General features: G+C 51.9%; 1 protein-coding gene across 3 annotated transcripts; it reads right to left on the reverse strand.

Annotated features, from left to right (window-relative positions):
• Nucleotides 1-4,799: 4,799 nt before the first annotated feature.
• On the reverse strand, nt 4,800-14,239 carry SLC30A2 (solute carrier family 30 member 2). 3 transcript variants are annotated; one of them, XM_043532316.1, is made up of 9 exons: nt 13,439-13,477; nt 12,572-12,655; nt 12,153-12,367; nt 11,460-11,606; nt 9,107-9,260; nt 8,165-8,321; nt 6,474-6,579; nt 6,207-6,341; nt 4,800-5,257 (listed from the first exon to the last, which is right to left on the reverse strand). In XM_043532316.1, exons 3-9 carry the CDS (start codon nt 12,325-12,327, stop codon nt 5,112-5,114), a joined length of 1,020 nt encoding a protein of 339 aa, XP_043388251.1. In that variant the 5' UTR covers nt 12,328-12,367; nt 12,572-12,655; nt 13,439-13,477; the 3' UTR covers nt 4,800-5,111. The 3 variants fall into 3 exon arrangements, with proteins under 3 accessions (XP_043388251.1, XP_043388250.1, XP_043388252.1); XM_043532315.1 differs by lacking the exon at nt 12,572-12,655 and having other exon boundaries at nt 13,439-14,239; XM_043532317.1 differs by lacking the exon at nt 12,572-12,655 and having other exon boundaries at nt 12,153-12,437; nt 13,439-13,564.
• Nucleotides 14,240-19,124: the final 4,885 nt, after the last annotated feature.

Below are 19,124 nucleotides of genomic sequence, written 5' to 3' on the forward strand. Positions count from 1 at the left end.
CTAGCTCAGGCTCTCGGCGGGTCAAAGCAATTACCTCCAAGCCTGTATCGTTTCTACGTGTTCCCCTAAAACGCCTCCTAGCAGCATTCTGTATTAAGCAAAGCCGTGCAATGGGAACCAGGACACCTGGCTTCTACTTCCATAGCAGGGAAATTTGAGTAATCAGAGCAGGGAACAGTGAGGCAAAACACCTGGCTTCTCATCTTAACTCAGGCTCGCTTTGGCCCAAGGTATTCCGGTACCTCACATCGAATCATAGAATCTCAGGGCTGGAAGGGACCTCAGGAGGTCATCTAGTCCAACCCCCTGCTCAAAGCAGGACCAATCCCCAATTTTTGCCCCAGATCCCTAAATGGCCCCCTCAAGGATTGAACTCACAGCGGTGGGTTTAGCAGGCCAATGCTCAAACCACTGAGCTATCCCTCCCGCACATAACTTTGAGGCTTTGGCCTTTGTGACCATGGCGAAGTCACTTAGTGAGCCCTTTTAAAAATGTAGGCCTAATTATGCGTGCCCAGCTTGAGACCCCTCAGGCCTGAATCTCACCTTGTGTCGAGCACCCCAAATCCTGTTGAATCTAAGGGGAGCAGCGGGTCCTGCAGCTCAGGCCCTAGTGTTACAAGTTGAATGCTTGACAAATGGACACCAAGTTAGCAGATGCTTTTGAGAACATAGGCCTTGGCCGCTCTGTGCCTCAGTTTCCCATTGGTAAAAGCTGCTTTTCCCTAGCTATACTTCCTTACCTTCAACCACCATTCCAGGGGACATGCTGATGATGGGTTCTGCTCAGAGAGGTATTGTGGGGCCTAATGTTTGATTAGCTAACAGCCAGTTGGCTTTTGGCTCATGCACTAAGCTCCAGAGGTCCCAGGTTCAATCCCACTCGCTGACGACCAGGGTCTATCATGGTTACATGAGCACAAAGGGTTAGCTCTGTGTGCTTTGGCCTAAAAAGAACTCATGCGGGACCGTGGACTCAGCAAGACAGGGCACCGTTGTGCAGAAATTCACGCTGTTAAAGCACTGCAGCAGCTGTTGCCAAAATTCTTGTGGCACTGCTGTGGGGAAGTTCGCAGCAGAGTCATATTGTTCGGTTTCTGAGCTGAACAAAGGCAGCATTATTAGCGATGAAACTGACAACCTGAGCGCTTGCTGAGCAGAACCTGTCAATGGCAGAGAAAGAAAGAAAGGCCAAACGGAAGTCATTAGCTCCTAATTAAACAGCCATAAACATGAATTTGGACCAGCCTCAAACAAGAAGATAAATGAGACACAGCAGCTGCTTTTGAAGCAATGTGCCAAGGAGGCAGTTAGGTTGCTGCCGGGGTCTCCAGAAGTGCTTTGGTTAAGGTTCTCAGGATTATGGGCTCAGAAAATGATGCTTATAAATAAAGCTGGAGCGAGGCTGGATGGAGACAATGAAGTCATAAAGAAATCCCGACGGTGGATTTCCCACTGGAATTTCAGCTGGGGTGATCTGAAGGAAATAGCCGAACATGCTGTGAAAGCTACAGGGCTCCCACAGCGTATTTCTGATCATTCAGTCTTTAATTGCTTCCCCATGATACAAATATCTCGCCTTTATCCCTCTCCTGTGCCAGGTTCCACAAACGGGAATTGCCTCACCCACCACTGAAATGCAGCCTCCTCTGGGGTGGAATGCAGCGGTAATTGGGCAACACACACCAATGGCACACAAGATTTTGTGGAGGGAAGTGAAGAATACCACTTCCAGCTGAAATTGTTGGCAAGCTTTTAGGGAGGCAGATGCCCAAATTGGAATTTAGCCAGGGCACGGGAGTTAACATCCTATAATTCTTGTAGAAGGGGTCCAGGACTGCGTAAGTAGCTATGAATTGTCAGGGTGGCTAGCTACCTAGCAAGACAGTGTTGCCTAGTGGAGCTCAGGACTAGGACCAATGATACCTAGGTTCTAGTCCCAGGACAGCTGCTGGGTGATCTTGGGAAGTCATGGTGCCTTGCTGTGCCTCAGTTTCTCCATCTGTAAAATGGGGACAGTAATAGCTCATTCATAACTGATGTGTGTGAAGATTAATTAGTTAATATCAAGTAATTTTCTGTATAAGTGTACTTGTTTTTAAGTCTCCCAGTCAAGTCCTAACCAAGCCCAATCTTCTTAGCTTGGGAAGGCTGCTCAAAATCCACATCTGACACTGGCCCATTTGACTCACAAACCTATTAAAACCCTCTGGTGAGGTCAGCCTGACTGTGAGAAATGAATGGAGATTCCTACAGACAGGACCAGATCTTCAGCAGGTGTAAATGGATGGAGCGCCACTGTCTGAGGGTGCTGCTAAGCTGATTTACGCCAGCCAGGCCCTTGTGAAGCTACGCTGATTTACTGCAGCTGAGGATCTGGCCCGACAAGGTGAAAGCGGTTTCTCTAGCAGTGTCATTAAGGCCAGGGCTTTCCTTGCCTTCGCTGCTTTGAAAAATGACAGCTCCACCCATCGCCCGAGAGAGCCGTAAAAACATTCCGAGCAGTCTATAAACAATGGGAAGCCAAGCCCGTCAGGAGTGATTATTTCATAAAGAGGGTGGCTCGTAACCTCTGCGTCGTAAATATCACTCCACCGCGGCTGCATAAATAACCCTGGTTTTATTTCCAAGCCGCACTGCGAGCGGCACCGTAAATAATCCTGGGACAATCATTCGTGCAAGGGAGCAGGCCTCGTTGCCCATAAAACATGCCTATGGGCACAGGCTCCCTCTCCCTGCGGGGGCTTAGCTCCCTCCAGGAGTTGCTGAGCACCCATAACTCCAAAGATGTCGATGCCCGGCCCGCACTAAATCAATCTGTCACTTGGGCATCAAGGAACTGACCTGATGGATCTTTCTGCCAGCGCCTGCCACTAGCGACTGACCAGAGGCATCCAACCCACTGCACTGTTCATACCCTTCCTGACACTGGCTGCAATGCACCTCACTGGCTGTTCATGCGGCACTGCTGTGAGGAAGCTCGCAGCAGAGCCACGTTCAGTTTCTTTGAGCCTAGCAAAAGCAGCGTAGTAGAGATGAGCTGCTGACAGCGTCCATCATCCCAAAGTCAGTTCCCCCCGCCCTGCTCCTCCTTTCCGCTCTGCATGGTCACAGGCAATCTTCATCAACAGGTATGAGCTGTTAAAACCTGGCTGGGCAGGGAGGGGTGGGAGAAGGAGTTGTCATAAGCGCCAGTGAAGGCAGAATGGGGCCTGACCCCTGAGGTTTGCACCGTTGGGGTTGGCGGGGCTGAAACTGCCCCCTCACCTGCGTGGAGACCCAAACGCAGCCGCCTGGCTGCAGCTGGTCTCTCTAGTGCCCCCTGCAGGGCCCACTGGGGTAAGGCAGCACCCACTTGTCAGGGCTGTGCCTCTCAGGGCAGGTTGACACAGCAATAAAACCCCCACAGCATGGAGTCCTGGAGCCCAGGGCAACTGACTTGGCCTGTGGGGCTAGAAATTCCAGCGTAGCCATTCAGGCTAGAGCCTGGACTCAGCAAGAGACCCGCATGGGGTTTCAGAGCGTAGGGTTCCAGCCCAAGCCCAAATGTGATTATGTCCCCCCCGCCCTTTTATTAAGAGCGGGAATTTATTTTTCTGTCTCTCAGTGTTCAGCATTTGAAAAATAATCACTTCCCATCCGTCCATCAGGTTTCACTTCCTTAGCATTCGGCTATCGATGCCATTGCTTACCCAGGCAGAGAATCTTGCAGGAAACGCGTAAGACTGCCAGTTCTGCGTAAGGCCCCCAGCGACTCTCCCTCTGGTAGCGTGTGCAAATGACTGATGGGTGCAAAAAAATGGGGAAGGGTGCAGAGGCTCGTGAAGCACGCAGGTCTTCCTCATTCAGGGGGAATGGGGCTGCTCGAAATCGTAGCAAGGTCAAAAAGCCAACAGCTGCCTACAGCAGCATCACATGAGCTGGGCTCATGTAGAGCTGGGGGTTGTGTGCACATCTGTCGGCTGGGGGGGAGCAGCAGTGCGGGGACTGGAAGGCTTTTGCTCTCAGCGATGGCTTGCAGACATCTGTCCCTGTTTGCCGTGCTTTCTAGGGGGGCTTTTTAGAGCTGTTGGTTTTGAAGTGGAAGTTTGCAGGGGAAAGAAAATGGAGAGGGACAACTGGTTTTGGGGGAAGCAATGTAACTGGGGTCTGGGTTTATTCTGGTGGAGATCATTAGCTATGCCTTAAGGTAGGGCTACACTGAAATTAAGGACCTGTAACAGGGCTGCTGGCTGGCCCCTGTCAGCTGACTTGGGCTCACAGGGCTTGGGCTAAAAAGTGCAGTTAAAATTAAGTAAAATTGTGTTTTTAGTGGAGTGAAAAACAATCGACTAAAATAGAGTGGGTAATGGCAGTAACAGTGCCTGTTACAGAAAGTAAGCAGATTTTATTTATCTCTACTAAAGAGAGTATACAAAGTATACACATGTATTTCTACGTTAAGGCTCCAAAACTGATACCTGAAGGCTTGGGATTGGGAATATCTTGCTGTATTATCTCCTGATTGTTCTAAACTTACATATACACTTAAAATATGGCTTTAGGTGGTGTTTGTATATATATGTTTTTCTTTCTTTATATAGAAATTAGATACAGTGTTCCCATCAGCTAATTTCTAAGTTGTTAGCGGCAAAAAACTTAGAGTTCTCAGGTGCCTATGTTGCACCGCCCCCAAAATGTGAAATGGCGCCCCTGGATCAGACTAGACGTTCCCGCTGCTCCTACGGCAAACCAAGCAGACGAGAGCACGCTGAAGAGTGCACGGCTCTCACACAGAGCATGAAGCCATAGGAACAGAATCGTTTGATCTGCTTTATTTTCAGAATATTAAAAGTGATGCTCCCTGTTTGGGATGGGATGAAAGTGAAATAAAAAAAAAAAGAAAAGAAAAGAAAATGTTACTGTCTCTCAAACACAGCGCAGGAGAGAACACGGTCATATCACCTCATCCCAATGCCCCAGGGACTGGCACCCTGCTGCCTCCGAACGGGCACTTGACCACAGCGTGTCCTTGTTCAGGGAGGCGGCAAAGGATCTCTGAGGTCGCAGCGTTTCCAGGACTGTTGGTCCACAGTCGGTCACCGATTCCCCCGCCCTGTGCAGAGAGGCGCTCAGTCGGAGGGGCTCTGGCACTCCCGGCAGTCTCTCATGTCCTCAGAGTAGTTCTCGATCTGGATGGTGGTGGTGTGGAAGTTGAACGCCCCTTGCAGTTGGGAACTAGCCTCCTTCAAGATTGTCTGTGCGTCGGTGTTTTCATCTGGAACGAACACAAGCATGGAAGCTGGAGAGGTCACGTAATGGGGTAAAAACTTGGCCTTTGAGCCTGCCAGGGTGCACTACATCCATAGACCCAGATAGAGCTATCGTCTCGCCAACAGATACCAGTGCTCCAGCTCAGTCACAAGTGCCAGGAATCGCTGGATGAAAGGCTAGCTGCTGCATCATACAGGGGGTCAGAGGAGAGGACCACCATGGTCCCTTCTGGCTTTAAATAAAAATAAAGAAAGCTAAAAGTGATTTTTTTCAGGACACAGTCACTATCTGGAGTCCAGTCGGGTCTGCCCAGACCAATCAGTTTGCAGGATCACGGTCTTAAACTGTATAATCTCGGGGGTGCAGGGAATCACATTCTCTTATCTAAGCGAGACCTATGCAAAACCCAGCCAAACCACAAAGGTCTCTTGGGATGGAAACTTGTGCAAAGCCACCAAAAAAAAAAAAAAAGGGCCCCAATTTTGTACTAAAGGATCATGAGCTTCTGGGTGAACCTAAGCAGAGCTCTGAGCTGGACGCAAAACCAGGCAAAGCTGGTGCAGCATCGAGGAATCTCCCATGATCCTCCACGTCCAACAGCTTTTCTGCCAAGAGCGCTTGACGCCTCCAAAGCGGATCTTCTTGGAGCACGCTGCTCTACCCCCAGGGTCCGATCCAATGCCACTGGAGCGACGGGAGCACTTCTACCAGGTCCTAAATGTGTGCCGTGTTGCTGTGGCCGGGTTGGTCCCAGGATGTTAGACAGACAAATGGCTGAAGTGGCATCTTTTACTGGACCAACTCCTGCTGGTGAAAGAGACGAGCCTTCGAGCTGACACAGACCTGAAGAAGAGCTCGAAGGCTCATCTCTTTCACCAGCAGGAGTTGGTCCAGTAAAAGATATTCCCTCCCCCACCTTGTCTCTCTAATGGGCAGGCAGGGTAGATACTTACTGATAGCTATATGGACTGACAGCACTGGGTGCGAGACAGTCAGGGCCCAGATGTGGAGGCTGTGAAGGGCTTTCACACCATTGATGGACAGCAAGATCTCCTTCACGTTGTTGAAGTCCACCCCTTTTGGGGTACCTTCAAGACAGCAAGAAGCACACAGGGTCAGAGCCCCACATCAGCAGGAAAGGGAGGTACCCTGTAACCCACAGGAGAACATACCACAGGGGCAGGACCGGGTTAACTACCCTGCTCTGTGAAGCTCCTTACCTTCCATCAGCACAAGGACGACATCCCGGAGGATGGTGAGTGTGGTTCCAAGGACCAGGACTGAGAACAGGAAGGTACAGATGGGGTCTGCGTATTTGTACTCTGGCTGGTGGGAGGAGGAAAGCGGTTACTCAGTATATTTAATGTAAAGCTCACAAATGCCTCATACTCAAACAATGGCCCTCAGACTCCGCGTAATCTCATTACACAATGCTCAGTGGTTTCCTTCCTGAGCTACTCTGCTTCATGCCAAACGAAAATTCCATTTTTCATCTGCAATTGTACTGTGTGTTGTGACAGCTGAACAGATCACAAGCTAAGCAGAGGTGCAGCCTGGTCACTGCTTGGATGGGAGGCCTCCAGGGAACATCCAGGTGCCAATAATTCAAAATGCTGCACTATTTCCTCTGAGTAAGGGTTTGCTGGTATAGGAAAGAGTCCAGCGGAGGGCAACAAAAATGATTAGGGGGCTGGAGCACATGACTTATGAGGAGAGGGAACTGGGATTATTTAGTCTGCAGAAGAGAGGAATGAGGGGGGATTTGATAGCTGCTTTCAACTACCTGCAAGGGGGTTCCAAAGAGGAGGGATCTAGACTGTTCTCACTGGTACCAGATGACAGAACAAGGAGCAATGGTCTCAAGTTGCAGTGGGGGCGGTTTAGGTTGGATATGAGGAAAAACTTTTTCACTAGGAGGGTGGTGAAACACTGGAATGGGTTAGCTAGGGAGGTGGTGGAATCTCCTTCCTTAGAGGTTTTTAAGGTCAGGCTTGACAAAGCCCTGGCTGGGATGATTTAGTTGGGGATTGGTCCTGCTTTGAGCAGGGAATTGGACTAGATGACCTCCTGAGGTCCCTTCCAACCCTGATATTCTATGATTCTAGTGTAGAAGCAATTTATAGTGTCAAAAAAGTGCATAAGAGATCCTGACACAAGCACTTTTTTGGCAGCATAATTGTACATGTGAAACTCTGAGCAGTGTAGTAACGTTGAAAATAAAATCACGTCCCTTAGCGACATTACTATGCGGACAAAAATTTTCAGTATAGACCTGGCCTGAGTGTGGACCCCAATGCCCCAGCGTAGCATCACCGGACCTCCTGCCTCCTTGCTGATGAGAAGAGAAGCAGAGATCCTGACCATGTGTGGACAATAAGGATCATATAGCACAGAGCTGAGGCATCAGTGTCTCCGCTAAGTTCCAACTTGGATAGCTGCATCCCTGCATTCCCCTGAAGTTTCAAGTTCACACAGAATTCCTCACTTCCTATCCTACATGGTTGTGCAATGCTGCTAGGCAGCTGCTGCATGCCATTCCAGAGGTGGCTGCATTTCTGTGGTGGGTGAAGTAAGTGAAATGCAATTGAAAAAAAAAATCCATATATAATCTGTGTTCTGCCACTAACTTCCTCTGTGTCCTTGGGCAAGGCATTCGGGGAAACTAAGGCAGAGAGGTTAAGTGACTTTCTCAAGGACAGAGAAGGAATTACCAGCAGAGCAAAGATAAGAACTCAAGAGTTCCTGGCTCCCAGTCCTGTGCTCAGACCACACCTCTTCCTTCCTCCACCTGGGACAGCACGCTTCATGCTCCAGCTTCCGTGCCACAACAAATGAAAGATCCCTCGTACATCGCGCAGCGGGGAGTTTCCAGCCCTCTGCGCCCAGACACTCTTAGCAACAGAGCCCGTACCTTGAAATATATGATGTATGCAGCTACCAGGATGCCAACGCTCTGCAGCAGGTCCCCGACCACATGGATAAAGGCAGCCTGGACGCTGGTGTTCCCCTGCTTGCTGTGCCCATGGTGGCTGTGCCCATGACCTGACTGGTGAAGAGCGATTCCCATTCTGCAGGGAAAGACGGAGCAGCAAGGTCACTGAGCGTGGCACCTCAGCCCACGGCCTCCTCCCATGCCTTCTGCACCAGTCGAGACAAGCCCTGCCTGCAGAGGGGCAAAGCCATCTCCCCTCCATCTCCCCGTGCAGGGTGCAGCGCGAGGTTCCAGCCTGCTCTCGCTGCCAGCTTCCGACCCGGACTGCAACGTACGGCGCTAACCACAGACGCTCTGGCCTGCATCACTCTGGCTCAGTAACAGAGGGCCTGGAACCCTGACACAGAGGGAGGCGCAGATCCTCAATCCTATGCCCCACTGCTTGGGTCAACAGAACCCCAGTCTGGTAGTTCCCAGTAGAGGCCGAGGAGACAGCTGAGAACCCCGCAACCCCCTTGGTGCCCTGGATTCTAATGCGAGCCGCATGCAGCAGGAGCTCCAGGGAGCAGGGGGGTGGGAAAGAGGGGAGAGGAGCACAGAGCCCTTCACAGCCACTTCCAAACTCACTTGCAAAATCCCTGCTGGCATTCTACCAACCAAGGGCCTGCCCCTGCTCCCAGTGGAAATCAACGGCCAGACTCTCAGGGGCTTCCAACGGGAGCAGGATCGGGCCTCGGGAGACCGCTAATCCCCGGATTAATCGCCTGTTTGGACGGGCAGGCCTTTCGGATTGGCCAGAAGAAACATTCCAGTGTGAGGGATTAACCTTTGCAATTTGACCAGCAATGAATGACCCTTCCCGCCCCATCGCCTTGGAGTGTTCTCAGAGGAGCTAAGAGCCAGTGACTCGGCCGGACGTACATGATATTCACCGCCACAGCACAGGCGGAGGTGATGAGCATGGCGTCCCCTTCGATCTCGTAGTTGTCTGAGAGCAGACGCTCCGCGGCCAGATAAACCAAGACTCCGGTCACCACCCAGATCGACAGCACTGAGACCAGAGCCCCCAGGATCTCTGCAGAGACAGCCCGGCACACGCAGGGTTAGAGAGCAAGAAACAGACAGCAAATCCTCCTCCAGACACCCAGCACTCGCCACCCTGCGGGACAGCGGCCACGGAGCCTCATGCAGGGACTTCTTGGCTTCACGGCTGCCTCCCCAGGGCTGCACAGAATCCCAGATTCCCCCAGCGCCAGGGACTGAGAGTGCGGTCTGTGGTGAGCCACTTCCGTTGGCCTTATGCAGCTCCTGCACCAGGGGAAATTGCAACTCCTTTATGGTCCATATACAGCACCGGAGCAGCATATAGGGGCTGGAGCTGGGAGGGGGGTGTGCAGAATTGACCCCTAAAGGCTGGTTTACATGGGGAAATATACTGGCATAACTCTAGCAGAATAACGATTCTTCCACTCTAGCTATACTGGTCAATTTCCCCAGGTGGACTAGTCCTAATTATGTTTAACAATTCTAAGTCACCCCCTCATTGTTAGTTGCTTCTGATCCACACCTTTCCTCCAGCCCCTCGGCTCGTCAATCATGCCACCTTACCCTCCCCTTGTGCCCCCCTCTGAAACATAGCTGACGTGTCCTCTCTGAATTCAGCTCTCTGGGCACAAGTTGCACCTCTGTACTCTCCCAATTTAGTTAAAGCTACACAACCCCGTCTAGTGTGGATGCAGTGACGCTGGTATAAAGGTGCGTACCCCTGTATCATTTATACCTGTAAGGGAAGTGGCATAAGCTATAGCAGAACAAGGTCTGATCTACACAGATTTTGTACCAGTTTATTTCACTCCGAAGTGTAATTTTTTAAACCTAGTTACTCTGGTACAGCTGCTGGTGTGGATGCAGTTATACCTTCCCATATGGAAATGAGCTATTTATTAGATAAGCACCTTTATACGGGTAAAACCGGATCCATACTAAGCGGATACCATTTTAACTATCCCAGGATGGGTAAAGCAATACAACCTTTAAGTTTAGACAGGGCCTAATGGACCTTTACCCCAAGAGAGCTACGTGTGTGCTCGGAGCGGTACAGATGTAACTATTTCAGTTAGATGCCGCCTCCCCGCACTGAAATCATGATAGCCGTAGAACACCTATTTACAGACCAGGCCTCAGTCTGCAAGGCTGGTGGTCCGGCACTTTCCACAGCACTAGCTCAAAGTCAGGAAAAAATTAATGACGTCAAGATGACGACAGTAGAGAAACACCGTGGAGATGGCCGGGAATGGAGAGGGGAGAAGGGGACTGGGTGCCTCACAAATGCCAGACGGAGGGACAGACAAAGGGAGCCTGGCAATGGGAATGCTAACAGACCTTTAACAACTGCAGCACTAAAGAGCCTCTGTAAGAATGTAGAGAGCAAAGGCAGTTGGCGGTTTCCCCGCCCTTGGACAGATAGCGGGCTGAAATAAATCTACCCAGCACGTGGGCTTTCAGCTGCTGCATTTCGCAGGAGGCTCTCCTTGGTTTCAGCAAAGCTGTTCCCCTGGTTAGAACTGCAGCTAAGTGATGGGCTAACTCTCGGGTTGTCCTCAGATGGAAGTTAATAGGGGTGGCCCTTAACGGAGGGAGGGAATTACTGTACTCAAATACCAGGTCAGAACAAGGAAAGGGGAACATCCCATTCCAGCAGGAGTGCCACGGGGCTGGTTACGACTGGACTCAACGTGATGGGGAAGTACTTGCTGCCAGAAGGGCCCAGTGGCTCAGCATGGGTGTTTGCTGGGGTAGGGTCCCACAGGGGTAACTAATGATCTTAGAGCCAGAGGTGCCAATGATCCTGGAACAATGGATCCACAGGGGCAGTAAAAAGGGACAATCACAAGGCTCACCTGCTCGGGGGAGTCGGGTTAGCAAACAGCTTGCACCCAGATTTCTGCGATCCCCCCTGTGCATTGTGTGCATTCAGGTGTGTGCTCCGCAGGGTTGGGTCTGTTGGATCCCAGTTCTTAGTCTGCACTGGCCAGATGGGACTTGTGTGGGATCTGGACATCTTCCCCATCCCCCACTGCTCTGCAAGTGTCCCTCCCTCCCCTCTCCATTCAAGAGCCTTTGCAAACCCCACACCAAGGAAACTCCCTTCCTTTCAGATAAACCCAGCAGCAGAAAGGAGCATTGTTAGATGTCACCACACCCAGTGTTGTTCTTCCATTGAGCACCTGGGCTTCATATCCTGCCCTGCAGGGGAATACACTCAGCAAGTTACCTGCTCGGTGCCAGCCAAAGTTCATTGTTTTGGTAGCCGGCCGCGAGGCCATCCACAGGGAAAACAGACTGATCATCATGCTGGCGAAGTCCGTCAGCAGGTGGGCTGCGTCTGTCATGATGGCCAGGCTGTGGGACAGGTATCCCCCTGAAGTCGTGGAGGAGAAAGAATGAGTCAGTGAAAGGATGGAAGCCCCCAGGAGCACCAGTGCTGCCCCTACGCCCATCACAGATGGGGCACGCGACCAGTGCCGAGGAAACCCTGAAGAAAGATCAGAGTCCATGTGATGGCAGGCTCCCGAGACCAGAGGGGCTCCTGGTTATAACCAGAGCCTGCTACAAAATACTCATCTGGGTTTTCATTGTGTCTGCCACTTTAACCCAGGGCCCCTATGGCAGTTTTTGTCACCAGTTTCAATGGGCTTAAGATCAGGGCCCTAAGGTTTGATCCTACCAAGTGCCCACCTTGCGGGATGAAGCCCTTACCCAGATACACAATTATATTTTTGGGATTAGCTGTTTGAACAATGAAATGCAACCACTTCTAGGGCAGACCGTGGCAGCTGTTTAATAGCCACACATAACAGTTTAGGGAGGAGGTGGAGACAAATCTCTTGTCCAATCTAGCTGTTCCAGCATCTTGGCTCTTACCAGCCAAGGAAGCCATACACCATAGGCTACTTTGGCGTCTTACCTACGACTTCTCCTGTCATGAAGACCAGGCAGATCACAGATGCGATGTAGAGTTTCCTTCGAGCCCGCTGCTTTTCGGAATCGTAGTGGCTGCCAGCAGCCCAGTTGGAATGACAATGCTGGTTCCCTGGGAGGCCCAGCTCGACGGAGGACGTGTCTGGAATGTACTTGAGCATGGAATTATGAAAGTTCTTCTCAGAGATGCTCAGATAGGATCTGAATGACAGAGAGTCACCGTTACTGACCACTTTTGGGAACTGCTGGCTGAGAAACTCGGGGAGAGGGTCTGAAAGGGGGAAGGAGATTTCCAATTGAAATTAAAATGATGCCCCTTTGTGCCCAAGGCCCTTCCCTTCCCACCCCCCAAAGGAAATGTGCCCCAGGGTTTTCAAGAGAAGCTGGGGATTTTGGGGTGCCCACCCTGAGACGCCCAATTCTCAGACAGTGCTGGAGCACTCACCCTCTGAAAGCCAGACCCCTTGGTGGCATCTCATTCTGGGCACCCTGAAAATCACCAGTCACTCATGAAAGCCCTGGCCTGAGTCCAGCTAGTCTCCCCTGCTTGAAAACTCCCCTCCATCCAGGGAGGACTGGAAGCTCTAAAGCAGGAGATTCCCTACCCCTTCCTTCTTCCACCCGTCACTCATTCCCTGCCAGGCAAGCCCTCCTTTCCCCCCCCCCCCCCCCGCACTTAACACTAAAGGAATCACAGTTATTCCAGCTGTAGCCCCCATTTCCAAGTTCCTCCCAATAAGGGGCAGCAGATGGAGACAGTGGATTGGTTTGGTCCCCCAGACTAAATTACTGGGGGGCCCTTCTGTGCCAGAGACACCCTCTCCCCCCAAAAGGGCAGAGAGACACCAGAGCCAGGGAACCTGTTGAGCCAGAAGCAGGTGCCCTGGAACCCAGATCCTCCAAGCTAGGTAAGTGCTGAATGCCCATTGGCACTGATGGGAGCTGGGCACCTAAATACCTTTGGGGAGCTGGGCCTGGCAGCCTGGAATGGGGGAAAAGGAGGCTGCAGCCAGGCTGGGCTCTCTCCCTGGGGTCCCACAGTGCAGGGGGGAGACAGGCCAGCCTGGGGAGCTGCAGAGCTGGGCTGGGGGAAGCACTGGGATCCCCTGCAAGAGATGGGGGAGACACAGGGGACAGTGTAGGGGAAGGGTGCTATGGGGGAAGGAAGGGGGGGACTGGGGTTTGTTACTGGGAGGAGGCTCAGAAGGGGGGGGGGGGTTACACGATTGCCCCATGGAGGGGGTAACTGAAGGGGGAGAAATCGCCTCTCACCTGGCTCCGGGCTCCTCCAGCAGGTGCCGCTTCTCCTCCCCGTCCCTTTGCGCCATCCTCACCTGCCGGGGCGCGCTCGGCTCGGGCTCTCCGCGAGGGTCCCCCTGCTCCAGCCACACCCCCCGGGCTCGCAGCTGCCTCTTTATCTGGCCCCGGCCGCGGCCCGTGTGAAGCGCCGGGGACTCGTGTGCAAAGGGTCCGGCGGGGGCGGCGAGCTCGGGCCAGGCCGGCTGCAAACTTTGCAGAGCTGCCTCCCTCCCCGGGGGCCGGGCACCCCGGCAGCCCGCCCGGCGGGGAGCCGAGAGAGCCCCCGGCTGGCCACTCCCGTGCGCTCCGCGGGGCGCATTGCACCTGGAGAAGCTGCGCGCCTCCCCCCGGGGCAGCATGGGGCTTCACCCCGCCGGGCCCAGCCCCGCCTGGGGGAGGGGGTCTGGCCATGCACCCCCCTGGCATGCTCAGCTCCGAGTCGCCCCCTTGTCGGAGGGCGGGCTCGGGAATGAGAAGGCAGTGGGTCCCGCCGTGCCAATCCCCCCTCCCGGTGCGAGCCATGGGTCCCGCTGCCGCCGCCCACCCGCCCCCCGCTGGAGCCTGGCTCACTCCACGGAGCAACTGAGAACTAGACCCGCAGCAGGAATGCGAAGCTAGCTGGTCCCGCGGCTCCGTCCTGCCCTGAGCCGGTCACCTGTCCTGGCATCGGGGCGCCCGGGCAGCAAGACTGCCATGGGGCAAACTGGAAACCTCCGGCCACACAGAACTCAAGGAGCGTAGCAAACTCCCGAGCCAGGTGTGAAACATCTGCGATCCCGCCCCAGTTCCTGCTGTAGCCCCCTTCCCCACACCTTCGCCCCCAGTGCCAGGAGGAAAAAGGAATGGGAAGTCTTGACTGAGTTAGACCTTGGAGCAGTTTTAATGCATATCTGCTTTTAAATCGATTTCGCTGAACCAGTGCAAATCCCCGTGTGAACCCTCTTAAACTGGTTTTGAACCTGGTTCCTTTAATTGAAGTGATTGAAATTAAGGTGATTTGAATTTAATTTAAAGGTTGTTTAAATTAAGGTGGTTAGAGTTTAAACTAAGGGGGTTAGAGTTTAAACCTGGCTCGAATTTGAACTGGTTTAAATCCATTCAATAGCGTCCACATGGGTTTCACTAAATCAGTTTAACAGCATATCTTTAGTTAAACTGGTGACACTTTTAATAGAGACAATCCTAACAGGAACAGTGGTAGGGCTTTTGGGATATTCATGTAGCCATCCAATGTAGCTTGTGTTTGAAATGCACTGATCCTGCAAAAACGTATGCATGTAAGTAACATCTGTTGAGTTCAATAGGACCAACTCACCTGCATGAAATGACTTGTGTCTATAAGCTTTGCAGGATAGGGTTCCGGATTGTAAACTCTGGAGCACAGATCCCCTTTCCTCTATTAACTGTACAGATGCTGCTCAATAAATAAGTGATCTCCTCTAATGTAACTTGGGGATGCTCCAAGAACCAACGTGCTGTTTTTAATCTCCCTCTACGTCAAGCTCTTTGGGTCTGTTTACTGTAGGACCATGGTCTAAGAATTCTTCACACAGCTGCACAGTCAACCTGGGGAACTCCTTGCCAGAGGATGTTGTGAAGGCCAAGACTGTAGAAGGGTTCAAAAAAGAACTAGATAAGTTCATGGAAGACAGATCCATCCAGAGCTGTCCCATCCATAGGGCAGACTGGGGCAACTGTGCCAGCTCCCGCGCTTTGGGGGGCCCGGCGCTTCAGGAGGATGTGGGGGGGGGGGGCAGGGCAGCCCAGGGGACTAGCAGGAGGCCTGGTGCCAGCAGCAGGGGTCAGGCCTGCACCCCGCACTCACCCCCCGGGTTTGGGTTCGGCTCAGTCTCTGTGGCAGCAGCAAGGAGCGACCCCTCCCCAGTTGGCTCCACTCTGCCCAGCTCCCAGAGTCGCCTGCCGCTGCAGGGTCCTAGTGTCCCCCAAGCACTAGTGCCAGGGCAGGCTGACCCTGACCCTGCCCTTCCGCCTCCGATGGACCCTTTCCCTTTCCGGAAGGACCTTCTACCAGCGCAGGGGGGCCCCTCACCCCTAGCACAGGTGAGTGCCAGCCAGTAGTCTCCATCGTCCCTTGCCTGTCACCCAGTACCCCACCTCCCCCTTCCACTGCCCTTTCTTCCCTCTCCCAGCACTGGGTGGGGTCCTCCAATGCTACCCCCAGCCCTTACCCCCCTGCATCAGGGTCCTCCTTGCCTTTCAGCTCTCCAGCCTTGGGCTCCCTCTCCCTGCAGTACCAGGACCTGGGGTCCCACAACTCTGCTCTCTCCACCCCCACCAGGACTGGGGTCCTCCATCCATCTGCTTTTCTGCCTCCCCTACCAGCCCCTAGAGAAAACAGATCCTAGAGCTCCTCTTCCATCATGGAGGAGGAGTTCTAGGATCTGCGCTGTAGGATCTGCTCTAGGATCTGCGCTGGTAGACACAGGCATTCCAGACACAGGGATTCCTTGCCCCGGTCCCCAAAAGAGACAGCTCCTTTGGCCTGGGAAGGGTGGTGAGGGCTTGACTGAACATAAGAACAGCCATACTGGGTCAGACCAAAGGTCCATCTAGCCCAGTATCCTGTCTTCTGACAGTGGCCAAAGCCAGGTGCCCCAGAGGGAATGAACAGAACAGGGAATCATCAAGTGATCCATCCCCTGTCACCCATTCCCAGCTTCTGGCAAACAGAGGCTTGGGACACTGTTCCTACCCATCCTGGCTAATCACCATTGATGGACCTATCCTCTACAAATTTATCTAGTTCTTTTTTGAACCCATCTTGTCCTTCACAACATCCTCTGGCAAAGAGTTCCACAGGTTGACTGTGTGTTGTGTGAAAAAAATACTTCCTTTTGTTTGTTTTAAACCTGCTGCCTATTCATTTCATTTGATGGACCCTAGTTCTTGCATTATGAGAAGGAGTAAATAACACTTCCTTATCTACTTTCTCCACACCAGTCATGATTTTATAGACCTCTATCATATCCCCCCTTAGTCGTCTCTTTTCCAAGCTGAAAGTCCCAATCTTATTACTCTCTCCTCATATGGCAGCTGTTCCAGATCCCTAATCATTTTTGTTGTCCTTTTCTGAACCTTTTCCAATTCCAATGTATCTTTTTTGAGATGGGGCTACCAAATCAACATGCACTGTTCAAGATGTGGGAGTACACTGGATTTATATAGAGGCAACATGATATTTTCTGTCCTAATATCTCTCCCTTTCTTAATGATTCCCAACATTCTGTACACTTTTTTGACGCCACTGCCCATTGAGTGGATGTTTTCAGAGCACTCTCCACAATGACTCCAGATCTCTTTCTTGGGTGGTAACAACTAATTTAGACCCCATCACTTTATATGTATAGGTGGGATGATGTTTTCCAATGGGCATTACTTTGCATTTATCAACATTGAATTTTACCTGCCATTTTATTGCCCAATCACACAGTTTTGAGAGATCCTTTTGTAGTTCTTCACAGTCTGCTTTGGACTTAACTATCTTGAGTAGTTTCGTATCATCTGCAAATTTTGCCACCTCACTGTTTACCCGTTTTTCCAGATCATTTATGAATATGTTGAATAGGACTGGTCCCAGTACAGACCCCTGGGGGACACCGCTATTTACCTCTCTCCATTCTGAAAATGGACCATTTGTTCCTACCCTTTGTTTCCTATCTTTTAATCTTTAATCCGTGAGAGAACCTTCCCTCTTATCCCATGACTGCTTACTTTGCTTAAGAGCCTTTGGTGAGGGACCTTGTCAAAGGCTTTCTGAAAATCTAAATCCACTCTATCAACTGGATTCCCCTTGTCCACATGCTTGTTGAGCCCCCACAAAAAATTCTAGTAGATTGCTGAGGCATGATTTCCCTTTACAAAAACCATGTTGACTCTTCCCCAACAAATTATGTTCATCTATGTGTCTGACAATTTTGTTTCCTTAATTTTGTGTAGTCCCCCTTTCTGAAATTAAATGCTACAGCATTGGGCCACTGTGGTGTTCTTCCCGCCACAGGGATGTTAAATTTAATTATATTATGGTCACTATTACCAAGTGGTCCAGCTATATTCACCTCTTGGACCTGATCCTGTGCTCTATTGAGGACTTAATCGAGAGTTGCCCCTCCTCTTGTGGATTCCAGGACTAGCTGCTCCAAGAAGCAGTCATTTAAGGTGTCAAGAAACTTTATCTCAGGATCCTGCCCTGAGGTGTCTGGCCAGCTCAGTGCTTTGGCATCATTATCAGCTCTGGCTGGAGGTGTCTTGGGTTGACACTCTCAAAGCCTGGCATGATGTGCCATGGCTGGGCATGCTCTGTGATTGGCATGAATGGTGGTTGCATAAGCAATAGCTGGCAGTTCTGTGGTTGGTGTGTTCAGGGGGCTCCCTGGTTTTCAGGGCCTGGCATGCTCTGCAGTTGGCATGACCGGTAGTTGCATAAGCAATAGCTGGCAGCTGCATGGTTGGCATAGTCCAGGGTTGGCACAACCCTCATTTTCATGTCCAGGAGCTGGCATGTTCTGGAGACATTTTGCTCTGCGCTGGGCATGAACTTTAGCACAGTACTTGGTACGACCCAGTGCTTGGCATGATCACTGGCTCTGTAGTTACCCTGGTCAGTGGCTGGCATGCTCTGCGGTTGGCATACCTGTGATTTTCAGTGGCCAGCAGGAGTCACAGCTCTGGGGTGTGTCAGAAGCTGACATGCTTCTGCAACTGACACAGTCAGCACTTGGCATGAGCAGCAGCTGTCGTTGGGGAGGCCAGTGCTCTGCAGTCTCCATGATCCGTGGGTAGCGTGCCCACACTTCACACGATTGATGTTGGGCAGCTGTGCAGTTTGCACTAGCCATGACTGTCAGACTGCCCTGCTTCCCATTCTTCTGCAGCCGGTGTGTCTCGCGATGCACGCGCAAACAGCGGATGGGTCTGAGAAGCCAGACATCCCAGCCAATAACCCGTGGGCAGGGAGGATGGTGGCACCTCCCTTTGAGAGAGAGGGGCACCGTGGCTGAACCCACTCAGGGACCCAGCGCTAGAATGAGTGTGAATAATTCCCCGGTTTCCAATCCAGATCCTCCTGGGATCCTGAACTGTGATCGTAAAACCTCAGTGCATGTGCGATATTAGCTCTGGGGTGTGTGTGCGTGCGTGTGTGTGTGTGTGTGTGCGCAATATTAGATCTGCGGTGTGTGTGTGTGATATCAGATCTGCAGTGTGTGGGTGTGTGCGATATTAGATCTGCGGGGTGTGTGTGTGTGATATTAGATCGGGGTGCGGGGGGTGTTGATATTAGATAAGAGTGTATGTCTCATTGGATTTGGGGTGTGTGTGTGTGAAAGAGTCATATGCGATCGGGTGTGTGTGTCAGTCATATTAGCTCTGGGGCATGAGTGTGTGCGATATTAGATTGGGGGGATGTCAGATCTGGGGGGTGTGTGTGTGCGTGAGAGAGAGAGATTAGAGACTAGAGATTAGATCTGGGGAGTATGTGTGTCATATTGGAACTGGGGTGTGAGTGTGTGTGTGAGAGAGATTAGATCTGGGATGTGTGTGTGTATCAGTCATTAGATCCAGGGTGTGTGTGATATTGGATCGTGTGTGTGAGTGCATGTGAGGTGTGCGTGCACCAGTCAGTAGATCAGGTGTGTGTGTG

Source organism: Chelonia mydas, chromosome 19 (genome assembly GCF_015237465.2).
Source record: "Chelonia mydas isolate rCheMyd1 chromosome 19, rCheMyd1.pri.v2, whole genome shotgun sequence".
NCBI classification, from domain to species: Eukaryota; Metazoa; Chordata; order Testudines; family Cheloniidae; genus Chelonia; species Chelonia mydas.